The 14,817-nt window shown below is 40.6% G+C and overlaps 2 protein-coding genes across 2 annotated transcripts in view; both read left to right on the top strand.

The window, feature by feature from the left end:
* Positions 1-14,817, top strand: part of LOC147236638 (G protein-coupled receptor 26-like) — a 133,808-nt gene that overhangs the window by 6,876 nt on the left and 112,115 nt on the right. The gene's annotated exons all lie outside the window — the stretch shown is intronic.
* Positions 11,014-14,233, top strand: hmx3a (H6 family homeobox 3a). Its single transcript, XM_086162207.1, has 2 exons — positions 11,014-12,026; positions 12,543-14,233. Exons 1-2 carry the CDS (start codon positions 11,738-11,740, stop codon positions 13,196-13,198), a joined length of 945 nt encoding a protein of 314 aa, XP_086018333.1. The 5' UTR covers positions 11,014-11,737; the 3' UTR covers positions 13,199-14,233.

The raw sequence follows: 14,817 nt of genomic DNA, 5'->3' as shown, positions 1-14,817 counted from the left end.
TATAGCCCCTTCTACACAATACAAGACTATTGGTTTCCTCTTCCGTTACCTTTCCAACTACATACTGGTATTTCAATCTTGACTCAATTGAGAAGGCTGACCTGCAGACATAAAGAATTGGTTTTAGGGCTTTAGAAATGGAACTAAATCTGCTGCAGGTCACACTGGGGGAAAATAAGCAGCAAATGTAAGTAAGCATGAAATAGTTTTTCATAAATAATCCAGCTGACAGCAGGCTTTCTAATGGTGCCAGGGGGCTGTAAAAGAATATGTTCCCAATTTCTTCCCTATTAAAGTGAGATAGAGAGCCAAATACATAACACTGCTGACGGAAAGTTGCATACATGGGTCAGTTTGGAGCGGAGATTGAAGACACAGTTGGGAATTAGAACTACTTGTGGTTGGAGGTAAAGCCGTGGAGTGATTGCAAGACCAACAGTCGAGGTATTTTCACTGCGGAGAAAAGACTGCCTCTTTTTCACATCAAATCAGTTTGTCAATAACTGCCTTCTTTTGCTGTGTGCTCAGCCTGGCAGCACTCATCCTTTCCTGTGCAACAGTGATTTGATTTGCACTCATGTTTTTACAAATGATCAATGGTCAATTTTGACTATTACTGGGCATACTAAAAGCATACACAATGGAACGAGGAAAAGAAAAACAGAATAACAAGGAAAGAAGTGAGCAGTATCAATAGGAATGTCTGATAAACTGCAGGATGTAATAAGCTGGGTGGTTTCAACAGTGCGAGTGGAGATTTACACACATAGTTTGTTTCATTTGCTCGGTTTGTGTATTTTTTCACTTTCATTCGCACAGCTATATTAAACAGCTATCGAAGATGTAAACAAATGTCTCACAGCACTGTAGCTGGTGCCTCTGATGCTCCATTATATGGTTTGCTAGCCACCAAAAGAAGAAGGTAAAAACTGTTTTAGCGGTCTGAAACATTAGTGGAAGGATTCATGTCAAGGGAATTTCAATTTTTGCTTTTTTTTCCTTAATTTCATCACTTCGAAAACATCATGGAACATAAAAGGTGTGTAATTTTATCTATATGCTGTCTTTTGTTAATAATACAGTGTCTATTCAATAGACAAAACATCCATCGCCACAAAATAAAAACAGTGGAAAACAATTTGGTATTGCATGTAATTACATGATGTGCTGCCGTAATGAATCAATATTAAAGAGAGAAAAGTCTGATTTCCCCTGTCTCTCCAAATGAACTGTCCTATCACTGGATTGAAACAGAGATGAGACTATTCTTACTTTTTTCCCCATGTTTGTGTAACGTTGTTTTTCGCAATTACAGTCAAATGAATCAATCATTGGGAAAAATTGCCCCCAGTTTGGATATGAATGATCCAAGTGGGCCATTGTGGATGAATTTACCCAGTTAATTTTCACATAGTGATTATATTACCAAACATCTTCATATATCTTTCATCAACAGGAGAATGGTTCTATCTGGGAGTTAGGTAGTTTAGAGTGGCAAAGTATGGGGGTTGGTGTTCCTGTTAAAAAATACCAGGTGTACAGATTGCTGTAGTCTTCTGCTATTCACACACAGAGATAAACCAAGGAAACTAGGTGAACATGAAGAATGGTGAAAAACCCAACTAGCCTCTGCTGCACTAAAAGGGAAAAATAGCTTTGACTGCATCGTATACAGATGTGGTGCATTGGAATAATTGCGGTGCATTCAGGACTGTAGGATCTATGAGAGTCCTCTGACAAACACAAACTGAAAGGCATCATTTCAACAACAGTTAAATACACAGAAAAAGGTGGGCTTTCTAAAATTTTAGTTTGAACTTCTGCGATCAAAATGCTTGTAAGTTTCTTAAGATACAAATTTTGGCCCACGTCATGAAATTTTAATTTGTTAAAGGATAACTTTAGCTTGAACCATCTAGCGCCTTTTTATCTTGTCTTGTAATATCGCTTTTCACCTCTGAGGTGGCAGTGACTTTCTGTAGCACAAAGCAGCTGCCAATCTACTTCAAATTGTCTCTTGAATACTATCCCCCAGTGGAGCTTTTCAACTAGCCATAGTGAGGAAATTGGGTCTTGAGATACACGAATCGTGTTGCATTCCATACTTTGAAGAAACAGCTGACCGATGGTGCAAACTAATCTCAGACACATAGAAATCATTCTTTCATTTTCTAACTCAAGGTTATGGCTATGGGGAAGTAAACTGAGTTTCTGTCTTTGTTCATGGTGAAGAAGTTAGCATTTCCTTGTTCCGTACAATCAGGGTGGACAACCCAATTTTCCAGTAATATCCTGCCGCCTATTGCTTCTAAGCTTGAAATATGATGCACTAGCTTCTTAAGATCGGCTACAAATTGTACCTTTAATAGAACCCACTTCTAAGCCCTCATGAAGAGTGAACACTGTTGAGGTCAACTTGACATAGTGGCCAAAATGTGCAATTACAAGTGGGGTTTCAATCACATGCTGCTTACATGGCAAAAAAGCTTCCAGAAGTAAATAAAAACTGTTTTTAAAAAGGTGGATAACTTCTTTTGAGAGGCCCTTCCATATGTACACATTCAACTGCAATGCTTTAATGTACTGTCGGCGAGTTGCAAGATTACAGGACTGTATTTTCATTTAAGTTAAACAACAAATTTAACTGGCTGCTGATGATGTGGTTGTTTTGTGGGAAGAACACTGGAGAAAATTATGCCCAGAAGTCAATCTTGCTCAGAGGTGAATGGGACCCTCCCTTCAATGGTCTCTCCAGTTCTGTTTGTAAGAGTAACCATCCATATTTGTTGTACCGACTTTTAAGTAAAAAAAAGGTGGAACTTTTTATACAATTTAACTCTGTCCATAGCATACGACATTTTATGTCAGTGACAAAACATTTGATTGGACTTGGGTCTCTGTGTGTGTGTGTGTGTGTGTGTGTGTGTGTGTGTGTGTGTGTGTGTGTGTGTGTGTGTGTGTGTGTGTGTGTGTGTGTGTGTGTGTGTGTGTGTGTGTTAAAGAGAGACTGATGTGAAGTCCCCTTGAGTCACAATCGGTTATTTATTGCTGTTGAATGGTTAATTTTCCCGGTGCCCCGAGGACTTTGCGGTGCATTAAGATGTTAGGAAGATAGACTTGTCAAGGGTTTTCTATGAAAGCTTGATATATTAAGAGAGCAATTTTGAGAAGCCATTAAAGATTATTGGTCTTCCCTTTTATGTGTCCTGTGCTGCTGAAACAGGAAGACTCAAATTATTTTTTATTTAGTTTAATGTTTTGGGAATACTTCCTACAACTAACTGGGTAAATTGAGGTATCTGCAGCCTCTGCTAGCTTTATGTCGACAATATTCCATCCAGTGTGACCAACATCAAATTCTTTGTCATTGTTGCCAAATTTGAAAAAGCAAACATATTTAAAATATTTGAAAAAGCAAACATATACAAGCAGGTCAAGGGTCAAGGCTCCTTGACACCAACTGACCAATCAAAATACATTAAAGTTGGCCACCGGAAAGATGCAAGTACTAGCGTTATGCACAAAAATGCAGTTTTTGTTCATTTGCATGAGAAAAAAAACTGTTGCCTCTACTGAGCTCGCATAGTCCGTTATCATCTTGAGTTTGTCAGCATTCCTCCCATTGTGTGGCTTACAGACACAGATTCTTAACTTCTCTATGGAAATAAGAAAAAATGAAACAAGAGTGGAAGTGGCAGTTGAAGTTGTATGTTTTGACTTGTTGGAAATTGACTCTTGCATCTTTGACAATCCATTGACCACTCAGTGTTCGGTTTTGGTTCATTTCCAACCCATGAGTTGAATCCTGATCCATTTCTTGAAGGGGTTAGATGACATTGACCCAAACTGTCCGCATAGTTAATTGTGATGAGATGGCGCAGCCCCTCTTTAGTGTGCATATCACTGTCCACTGGCTTTGTCATGCATTTGGAGGCTTTTTGATAGATTGAAGTGGACGCTCTTGTCTGTGTATGCACTCTCTGTGGTACAAGACTTATTTGTGGTCTTCTTGCTGAGGTCTTGGGTAACACTTTCTCATCCATGTCAGGATCACATCCTTGATACCAACAGCTATTCAATTATGCAGTGACACATAGAGATTGGCTGACTCCTCAGGAGGTTTCATTACACTATTTCTTTGGGTCAAGGCTCTGTGTTTGCAAAACAGTACTGTTGTTTAACAATATCCAATGCTTCTTGTAAGCTCATCTTTTGTGTCAGTTTCAAAGCTGCGAAGGCCTTCATACAAATATATTTTAACTTATCCATGGTCGTTGTCTCTAATGAGGGCAAATACAGATATGCAAATTAATGAGAATTTTTATGAACAGAATAAGCAAATGCAGGATTTCTCAATGTTGGAATTGGAGCTGCCAGGCAGTATGTCCAGAGGAAGACCAAAGAGAAGATTTATGGACGTAGTGAGAGAGAATATGAAGTTTATTGAGCATACGGCTCCCTGGGAGGATCGAGTTGAAGAGGCTAGTTAGTGTAAAAAAGCTAGTTATGCTGAGATGGCAGCAGAGGCAGAACAGACAGGTTGAAGGACTCGGGTGCGGCCTGTGGAGGTGGGCTGTCATGGGTTTGTGGCAAAGTCTGTTGTTGCTCTGCTGACTGAGTTGGACATTCACGGCAAGAGCTTGAAACTTGTGATTAGCAACGTGTCTCTGGCAGCAGAACAAGCAAGGGAATGTTTTGGAGCAAGCATGGTAGCTGGAGATGTTGCTAAGGAAAGATTGTTTGCTTGTTGATCAGCTATGAAGCATGGAGGGGGGGTTCCCAGGATGCTGGATTTCACTGTCGAACCTCCTTGAGGTCTCATGGGCCTAACTCGATGAAACACAGATGAAGGAAGGTGCCCACTTGAAAACCCCAAATATCCTTCAGGCTGCTGTTGGCTAATGTAGGTAAGTGGTGTCTGTTTGGTAGGGTGTTAGCCTGCTGATAGTTTGCTTGTTGATTGTTGTAGATAGCTTCTCTACAGCCTGAATCGGGCTTCTAGATGTGCTTCACCTAAGAACTTGGAACAAGGGACAGTAACATCTTGTCATTTGTATTAATGAATCACTACTTCAGTTTGTTTTATGTAATTGTTGAAGATTGTGAAGAAGTGTTGGATTGTATAATCTTGTGTACCAGGTATTTTAAGTTTTTCCTGTGCTGTGTCTTGTTTAACTACTGCTTTTAGTATGAATCAGCCTTTGTCTTTTGGATGGGAATAAGCAACCCAGATGTATAGTGTTGCTTGAGGCATGATGTCTAGTGGTTTTGTTAGCTGATTCAAGTTCCCTATTCGCTCTTTTTCTGTCTCAAGTGTAAACTAAGGTGATAACTCCAATAAAATACTCTATCTGCCGTATCTTGCTAGACAAACTGTGGCCATGAAAACAAAATGTATTACCTCAAATTTCAAGCATTCATTTTATACTTCAAGTCAATCAATGGGGTGTTTGCAAAACAAATAAGTTCAACTTATCCAAACCACATTTTTGGTTAAATGTGTCAGCCTGCTCGCATTTTGATATTGTTAAGTGGCTTTGAATGGTTCCCTCGATTTCACAGTTTCCAAATGACCCACGACAATCAGGTCATTAAAATGAGCCCATTCTCAACATCTGACACACTTCCACTCCTACCTCATCTGAATAACAAATCAGCTCTGTCTGGAGTGGTTTCTCAAACTGAAAGAACAGAAAAAAAGAGGAGTGAAAACCAACCTTTTCTTTATTTTCAGTTTAACCTTATCTCTGTATTTCGGAGTAAAGATGGCAACTGTGCTGGAAGGGGGGAAAGGTTTCTGTCAAAAGTGCCAGTGCCTGTGTGAAAGTACCCGGTTTTCTTAATTCATCCCTTAGGACCGGATAAGTCTATCAATCTGTTAAATTGGAAAGCCATTAGGTGCCCTGGTTTATGTGTTTCAAGCTGTTAACTAGAGGCTGATTGATTGTTGTTCCTTTGATGGGATATGCTGATCTAATCTCACTGTGTGCACGTTTGCAATAAATTACACAATTCATTTACCCCATTTAAAGGGAGGGGGGGGTCACACCTCCAGGCATGCCTACGCTCTGCAGGCAAAAGAGCAGGGAACCTATTTTATGGTGCCATTTTGCCAGCAAGCTATCAGCAATCCCAGCCTTCTTTCTAACCGCCTCTCTCACCCTCTACCCCACCAAAAAATCGAAGCATAATCAAGGTGTATGTTTAGAAAATTTATTGTTATAATTTTCCCCCATAATCTCTTCCATTTTCCTGCAGCCACTGTGACATAGATCATCATCTAAAAAGAGAAAATGGATAGCAGTTTAAAATTTATCGGTCTTTGATTCTCAATTATACGTGTTTATGACTTCATCTGTCTTCAGTGACTTCAACCTTTTCCATTATGGTGGAATATTATTTGTACGGAATCCATTAAATTCACAAGGCAAGACTCTAATGGTGGGGCTGCAGCGATTTGCAGAGGGAAAAGTTTTGAAAGGTTGGCTTTAGGAAATGCGGAGCTGTTATGACACAAGAAATTGCTTTATTGATGGTCTGCTCCGCTGCCTGTGCATTTGGCCATTTGTTACCCGGCCCATATCTATATCTTGGGCTGACACTGATGAGAACTTTTCTGTTGTCCTGTCCAGATTACCGAGTTGTAATGACACATCCAGGAAGCCTGGGTAAAAGCCCAGACTCAATGACGATACAGGCTAGATTTTTGATGGTACAGAAGGTGGATATTGAAGCCGGGTGCCTGGAGGGCTTGAATAGACCTCCTCATAAGAGAGAAAAAGGGCCTCAATGCTCTTTTGACTGTTTACAACTAAAGTATAGAGATTTTTATCCCTACTTGGAAACAATGTAGAAACAAAGTGAGGGAAGTATGAAGACGATTAGAAAAAATGTTCAGATTTATAATTGATGCACTCCTATCAACTATTAGCATGCTAGATTTTCAGAACTGTTTCTGAAGGATGTGTTGTCCACTGGGGCAGATCCTTCTCCAAATCCTTGGATCACATATAATGATTAAAAAGCAAAGATTACATTGAAATGATATGTCCTTTGCTGTTCTAAGTTAGGGCTGAGCAATATCTGAATATTCATGGTTGCAATAGTACGTGTCATTGAACCATCCTTGATTATAGCTTTGCGATACAATTCAACATTTGCCCCGCAAATTCTCGTCTTCATTTAAAGTACATGCTGTTTCCTGTTTACGCAGGAAGTAAAAGAATTCCCTCAAGTGTTTGAACTAAATGACATTGAGCTTCTTCGAATGGCTGGTGCAAAAGGCCGCATAAAAGCTAATCAGGCTGTAAGTCAAGATCCAGTTGGCCTCTTAGAATCAATACCTGCACAATCCCAATTAAACCTTGCCGGGTCAGTGGACGGCCACCAATTTCTTTACAAGTTAAATGCAATACTTGAATCCAAGCAATCTCTGTATGGCCTTCAGTGGTTTAATGGTTCGTCCCAACAAGAGTGTCCAGTTAAGTGTGGAAAGGACACAAGGGTGGAAAGCTTTTCGCGATAAATGCAGTTGCCTGTGTTGATACAGTCTAATACAATTTAACATTTGCTTTTAAATGCTGCTCCCAAACATGCCGAAACATTAACAAGTGTAAGTTTTGTTGGCTCAGATGAAATCCATGTTTGACCAAGCCATATAATGGAATGACAAAGGCCAAAAATGTTGCATTATGTTACTTGAACGGACTGTAATTCTGTCTGTCTTTAGTTTTACCGAACACAGAAGGGGCTTAAAACAAAATTTCAGAGTTTTGGAGATGATGGTGGATAGCGATTATTTATCACAAGGTGAGAAGTGGATCCTTATTCCACATATATTGAGCTTACTTGAGTATTTCCCAACAACAGTCTGTGATACGTCACTGAAATTTAGAAGGAAACACAACATTAAATTCCTCAATATGGACATGAAGTGTTTAACTACCCCTTTTGATATTAGAGGTACTCAATAACATAAGGAGTTCTTGTAGATTTGACTACAAAACATCATCAGGACATGCCACATCAGTTAAATTGTTACAGAAGTCACTAATAATACTAATTTACAATATAATTTTGTATTAAACAATGTAATCAGAGTATTGGTATTATGATTATTATTGTACAGTGTGTTCATATACCCAGGCATGTCGATAAATTTTACAGTGCAATACTGCCGCATTTCTATAAAAGCATTGAAATACACTTCAGAACCTCCAGTTTCAATGTCAGCATTTCATATTCCTTTTTTTTTTCAACAGCTTTTCTTTCACCGAGCTTTTGAGACCACATCTATGTTTTTTTATCACACTTTTGACCCGCAGAAAGGAATTCTCACAAGATATCAAAACAAAAATCTATATTTAATATGGGAGCAATTACAAAGTGAAGTTGGCTGCACAGAGCCGTTGTCACCCGAGCGCGTGTTTTTCATCAAATAGGTCATTAGAAGATGATGGATGTAAACCTATAAAGTATCTAAACTGGACCTTTTAACAAACCACGAGCAACACTATCATTTCTCTAATAGAACCTGCTGACCGTGTCATTCCCTCCTGCCATTTGTCATTTTTCCTTGTGAAATAATCAATATCTAGGCGCTTTGAAATAAATAATATAAAAGTCATAGTAACCTACCCAAGGAGCAACAAAAATAGACTTATGGAACATTCAGGAGGCCTATATGGCCACTGTCCCCCCTGCCTGCTACTAATCACTGGATAATAGGAAACGTATTTTCTGCAATGTTATAAGATTCTTGGAGATTATTTCTTGCATTCTGTGTATTTTTAGTCCCAGCTGATTGACTTGGGGCTTTGTTGAAGGTAAATTATCAATATAACATTATTTTCTTCATCTGAGTTAATACTAAAATGTTTTAATAATCGTAACACCTTAAACACACTCCTACTGAAATTATCCGTTTATATAATCGTGGTGTTTTTGTCTACATTGTTCCTCCTGGTTGTTGAAATAGTCTTTTTATTATGTGCAAAAATTTACATTCTACCCTGCACCTATTTACACAAAATGAATAAATCAAGCATATATGTCCATTGTTAATTGACTGATAAAACACTACCCATTTTTTTTAAAAAGGAAGCTAGTTTGGTTATTAGAATATACCTTGTTCTTGTTTTTAAGTGTACAGAAATGTGTTGACCTGCATGTATGGAAAACATCTGTGTGCAATATATATAAATTGTGTATTAATGAAATCAGAATTATGAAAATATATCAGGAAAAAAACAGACTCTAAACTATATGGTTATTTTGGCACTAAATCTCAGGTGATTATTTTGCAGAATTATGTTAAAAAATCTGTCATGTGTATTTGTTTTTTTTACAGAAAGTAATTAACCAGTATGTGCAACTACTACGCTGAGGTGCAAGAGCAAATTTTTTAGTTTTTATTCATTAATTTATTTAGCTTTTTTTTTTTGAGACATCTCACTGTAAGTACGGGGTTTTCCCAAATGGTTTAGAGGCAACGAAATTTTTAAGTACCTCTTGTTTGAGTGTCACTAATTCAATGAAATTAGGAGATTAAAAAAAAATTGTATGAATATAAAATTTAAAACAAAACATTTAAGGGTGTGTCAGCTGGTAAAAACTTTTAGAATATCGCCACCAGGTTTTTATCCACAAACACTGGCTGATGCAACTAGTGGGGGAAGACTCCCGCCGAACAGTCTGCACCTCTGACAGTGCTATAAAATACCCATGATGTGAAACGGTATAAAGATGATAATTCCATCACAGTAACAGAATACTTCCTCCTGAGCTGCATACCCAATGAGTAACGAACATTAATCACATCAATGGTGCAAAAACACCGCTGATGATGTCAGGGGGGTATGATACGATGCCAAGAACCACCATTTCCCCTATAGCGGTGCCTTTCATTTCACACAGAATCTCTTTTCTGAATGTCCAAATACAGATCTGGGAGAAAAAGCATAGAGGCATATCAGAGCGACTCTTCAACTTAACTTTCCACTGTTGCAGGAGTCCGTGTCACATCAGAGTAGTGCAAGAAAGACCAATATTCTTAATATTGATAATGACAAGAAATTGACTCTTTGCATGAGCAGGTGCAATCAGCTTTAACCCTTCGCGTATTGTCATTCCAAATGAGAACCCATGATATTTGTTATTATTTCTAATGCCAGACAATGCTAGGTTGGGGATTTTGGACCGGATTTGAGATCCATTTTCCACCCAAGAGACCTAGAACCAGTAATGCACTCTGGCCGCCTTTTCACACTCTGCATGTCGCCCTTCCCCCTACAGAGGGCGCTGTCTCCCCGTTTTTCACCCCATCTACAGCAGCGATCCAGGGCCATGCTTTTTTTTTTTTTCCTTTTTTAAATTTCCTCCAACAAGTCAATTAATATCAGTGAGTGAATATACACGGCGCATTTACAAAGAGTGCAATCTGATAGGTGAATTAACCAAATCGATTAGGGAGGAATAAATGACCTGGCGACTCCGCAGTCCCCATTGCAAGGGGCCCTTGTCGAAAATCAATGAATTAGAAATATGAATCTAATCGCCCGTTGGTGACACGTTGAAGCTCCGCAGCTACATCTCTGGGCCTTCAGTTATTTATTTATGTCAAAATAAATAATATATACATATCCAGTGTGAGGTGTTGAGACGGTGATGACATCACACGCTGTATTTTGTTGCTGGAGAGGATGTGATTTTTTTTTTTATTTCTTCATTTTTAGGAATCTTCTTTATTATTTTCGAAGTGCTCTGCAGCAGGATGTGATATCAATTTGAAAAAAATGGCACCCTACTTTTGTACCTTTTTTGACGAGCTTGAAATGTAGTCTCAGTGAGTGCTCGCACTCACACACACACACACACACACACACACACGCACGCACGCACGCACGCACGCTTGTGAGCTTTTAAATCAGATGTTTAATTCTGAACGACTCGTCTTTACGCTGTGGTTTCTTTATTTAAATATTCCTCTTTGCAGCTGGATTTTTTTGGAGAAGGATTTGAAAATAAACACCTGCAATCTGAGTGGAAGTGCGCCGTCGTATGTGAAAGCGGACTGTGCGTGTCGTCGGTGGTGCGTTCGAGGCGCTTCTCCCAAACCATCCTTTTTTGGCGCCAATAGCCTCCGTGTTCATTTGCTGCCTAATTGGACTTTATGAGACCAATAACAGGGGAGAGCGCACCGCCTGCAGCCAGAGCTCACAGGGGGGAGGACTCTCTCTCCTTTTCCCTCCCTCCTTCCCTCTCTCTCACTCTCTCTCTCCCTCTCTCTCCCTCCTCGCAGTCTCTCCCTTAATCCCATTTGCCATTGTACATGCCCAATCGCCTATACTTTCCGCATTTAACTTGGATGACATTTTTATTTCATCATTAGCATTGGACGCCACACTGACTGACAAACGGCGGACGCGGTTTTTGACGAGAAAAAAAAAAAGAAGAACACCCCCCCCCCCCCCGAGGATGATCCCTCTCGGCGTTTGTAAATGTTTTTTATTTTATTTCCACTGCTCGTAGAGGAGAGCGGACGGTCTATTTTTGTTATTGTTGTTGTTTTGACGCGCGGTGCCGCATCTCTTAGTTTAAGAGGAGAGTCATACCGGGGGTCCCACTGAGGAGGATATCAACCACCCAAGCTTTATTTCCTTTTTTTTTTGTTTGAATATATTTCTATTTAATTTTTAACTTCCGTGGTCTGCGTCGCTCGGACCACTGAGCCACAGCCATGCCAGAGACGACCCCAGAGACGTGCGCTCCGGCCAAAGACTCGCCTTTCTTTATAAAGAACCTGCTGAACTGTGACAGCAAGCCGTCCAAACCCAAGCCGGTGCTGGCCGCCACCAAAGCGGCCCTGGAGGCGGGATTCTCTCTCTCCCAGGTCGGGGACTTCAGTTTCCCACGATTTGACCTGCCGGCGCAGAGGTTCAATCTGCCGGCGCATTACCTGGAGCGCACCTCGGCCTGGTGGTACCCCTACACCCTCAGCTCCGCCGCGCACCTGCACAGAACCGAAGGTGAGACCCGCATCTCAGTGGGCGGTGGTCGCACCTTGTTTCGTTTATTGATTTATTTATTTTTTTTGGCGGGGGGTGGGGGGGATCAGTCTTGCGATAGATTCCGGCAAAAGTGACTTTTATATGTAAATGTAACAACGTGCTTAGTAAAGGAACTGATAGGGGCATAAGAGGGGGTTCTTGTTGGCCCGGGTGAATTGACGCACCCGGGCCTTGCTGCTCTAAGTGCACAGCATTATGCATCGATAAATACTAAAAAAAAAACAAAAAAACGAGTAGACAAATGCTTAACTGCTATAATTTTTTCCTTCGCCCTCGTGGCAATCAAAAAACAAAACATTTGAGGGACACTGTCACGTCTCCATCCGAAAGGCAACCCGCATTACATATTTATTTGTCTTAATAAAATGACCGCTGATATGTTATGGATCGAGTTAACAAAACGGAAATAAATTAAAATACACAGAGTGTTCACAAATAAAAAAAAAAAAACATGAAACATGTCTCCGTTTTCAGTCGCCGACAAACTGGGAGCTAGAGACTCCCCCCCGACTTCGGGCACCGACCGGGACTCGCCGGATCTGGTCCTGAAATCGGAACCGGACGCCAAAGACGACGAGGAGGATGACGAACACAACAACAGCAAGAGCGGCGACGAGATCATCCTGGAGGAGAGCGACGCGGAGGAGGCCAAGAAGGAGGAGCTGGAGGACTGGAAGAAGCGGGACGAGGACAAGAAGCCGTGCCGCAAGAAGAAGACGCGCACGGTTTTCTCCCGGAGCCAGGTGTTCCAGCTGGAGTCCACCTTCGACATGAAGCGCTACCTGAGCAGCTCGGAGCGGGCCGGCCTCGCCGCCTCCCTGCACCTGACGGAGACCCAGGTGAAGATCTGGTTCCAGAACCGGAGGAACAAGTGGAAGCGGCAGCTGGCCGCGGAGCTGGAGGCCGCCAACCTGAGCCACGCCGCGGCGCAGAGGATAGTCCGGGTGCCGATCCTCTACCACGAAAACTCAGCTGCGGAGAGCGGAGCCGCCGCCGCGGCAGCCGCAGCCGCAGCCGCCGCCGCAGCCGCCAACGTGCCAGTGAGCCAGCCGCTGCTCACCTTCCCGCACCCCGGCGTCTACTACTCTCATCCCATCGTCACCTCCGTGCCGCTGCTCAGGCCCGTTTGAGAAAGGCTTTCTGCGTCCGAAATGAGCCCGGTCCGTAAGGAGCAAAGAAAAAGAAAAAAAGAAAAGAAACAGTCAATATTTTTGTACAACTGGCGAAAATGAAGAGAGAAAAAAAAAGACACTGACAGGTCAAGATGGACCGAATAATATTGTCATTTTCCCATAAAGCTGCCGTTTACATGTGAACCGACAATTCAACATTTTTTTTATTATTATCAGCATTATCATTATTGTATTATTATTATTGTTATTATTAGTGATAATAATAATATCAACGCTACCACCTCAGGAGTCTACCTGCTTACACTGCCTGCTGATGAGTGTCTCATATGATTCACAACGTTTTAGTGACTTATAAACACATATACAATGTTCATATATATATATGTATATGTATATATATATATATATATATATATATATATATGTGTATATGAAACAAAAACGAACGAACTTGTTTACAGTCACTGTCAGCCTGAAAATGCGAGATTTCTACGTATGAATATCGCGATAATATAAATGTGCTTAAATTGATGAGTAACGGTTACACGGTGATTATGTGCAATACACTGGGCGGACGGAAGTCCCGGTCCTGTTGATCTCGACCCACGGCAGAGCATCATCGAGTTGCGTTAGATCCAATTATTTTATATATTTTTCCATTTTTATTTATTTAATTTTTTTTTTTTACTTTTAAAAGAGCTCGACGGGTGACAATCAAGACACTCTCAACTGTAAAATACCTGGGTGGCTGTGACCCTTTCTGCTCCTCACACACTTCTAAATTATCCCAACACTCACACACACACACACACACACACACACACACACACACACACACACACGCACACACACACACACACACAGATACACACCCTGCGCGTCACAATATGAGAATGTAAATATTTAACGAGGGGAGGATATGCCATGTCTGCGACCTCTTTGTACATAAAAAAACAAACCTGACGTTTTGATATTGTATTGCTGAACAATGTTGTGAAATAAATGGAAAATATTGATTACTATATTTAGGATTATACCGTGTGCTCTGTTTGACCATTTATAACGTGTGGGGAATTTCTACTCTTCTGCTGTCAAACTAAATCAGCTGATTTTTTTTCTGGCAGTCCATTTAAAAATTGAGTTATACGATTATGGGCAGGTTTGGCTATATGTTAAAATGCAAACACACACACACACACACACACTTGAAGCTTGAGCAGGTGTTTTTTAAATCATCTCCCCGCAATATATACTTTAAAAACGTTAAATTTACATAAAGGATGGCTCAGTCAATTAGATGTGTAATTGCCACCATCTTGCCAAAATTATGGTTAATGTATCCAGAAGAGGACATTACTCCCTGAGAGTGAGATACTGTCTTTACCTTCCCACCCCCATCTCTCTCTGCCACTCCATGAATCTGTGTTTGTGTAGAAACAGAAGAATCAGATACACCGGTGAATATGACGGCTCATATTTACTTCCCGTTTGAAAGATTATTTTAAAACATATTTCTGATGGTTTGACATAAAAAAAGAGGAAAAATATGAAAGTGTAAAATTCCAAACTGGACATCAATTATTTAACCGGCACTTTGTACTGGATATAATCCTACA

Source organism: Fistularia commersonii, chromosome 2, assembly GCF_037954325.1.
Source record: "Fistularia commersonii isolate RoL2024-O1a breed Wild chromosome 2, RoL_Fcom_v1.0, whole genome shotgun sequence".
Classification (NCBI taxonomy): Eukaryota; Metazoa; Chordata; class Actinopteri; order Syngnathiformes; family Fistulariidae; genus Fistularia; species Fistularia commersonii.
Note: the sequence above shows the minus strand (reverse complement) of the source record. Positions and strands in the feature narration are given on the sequence as shown.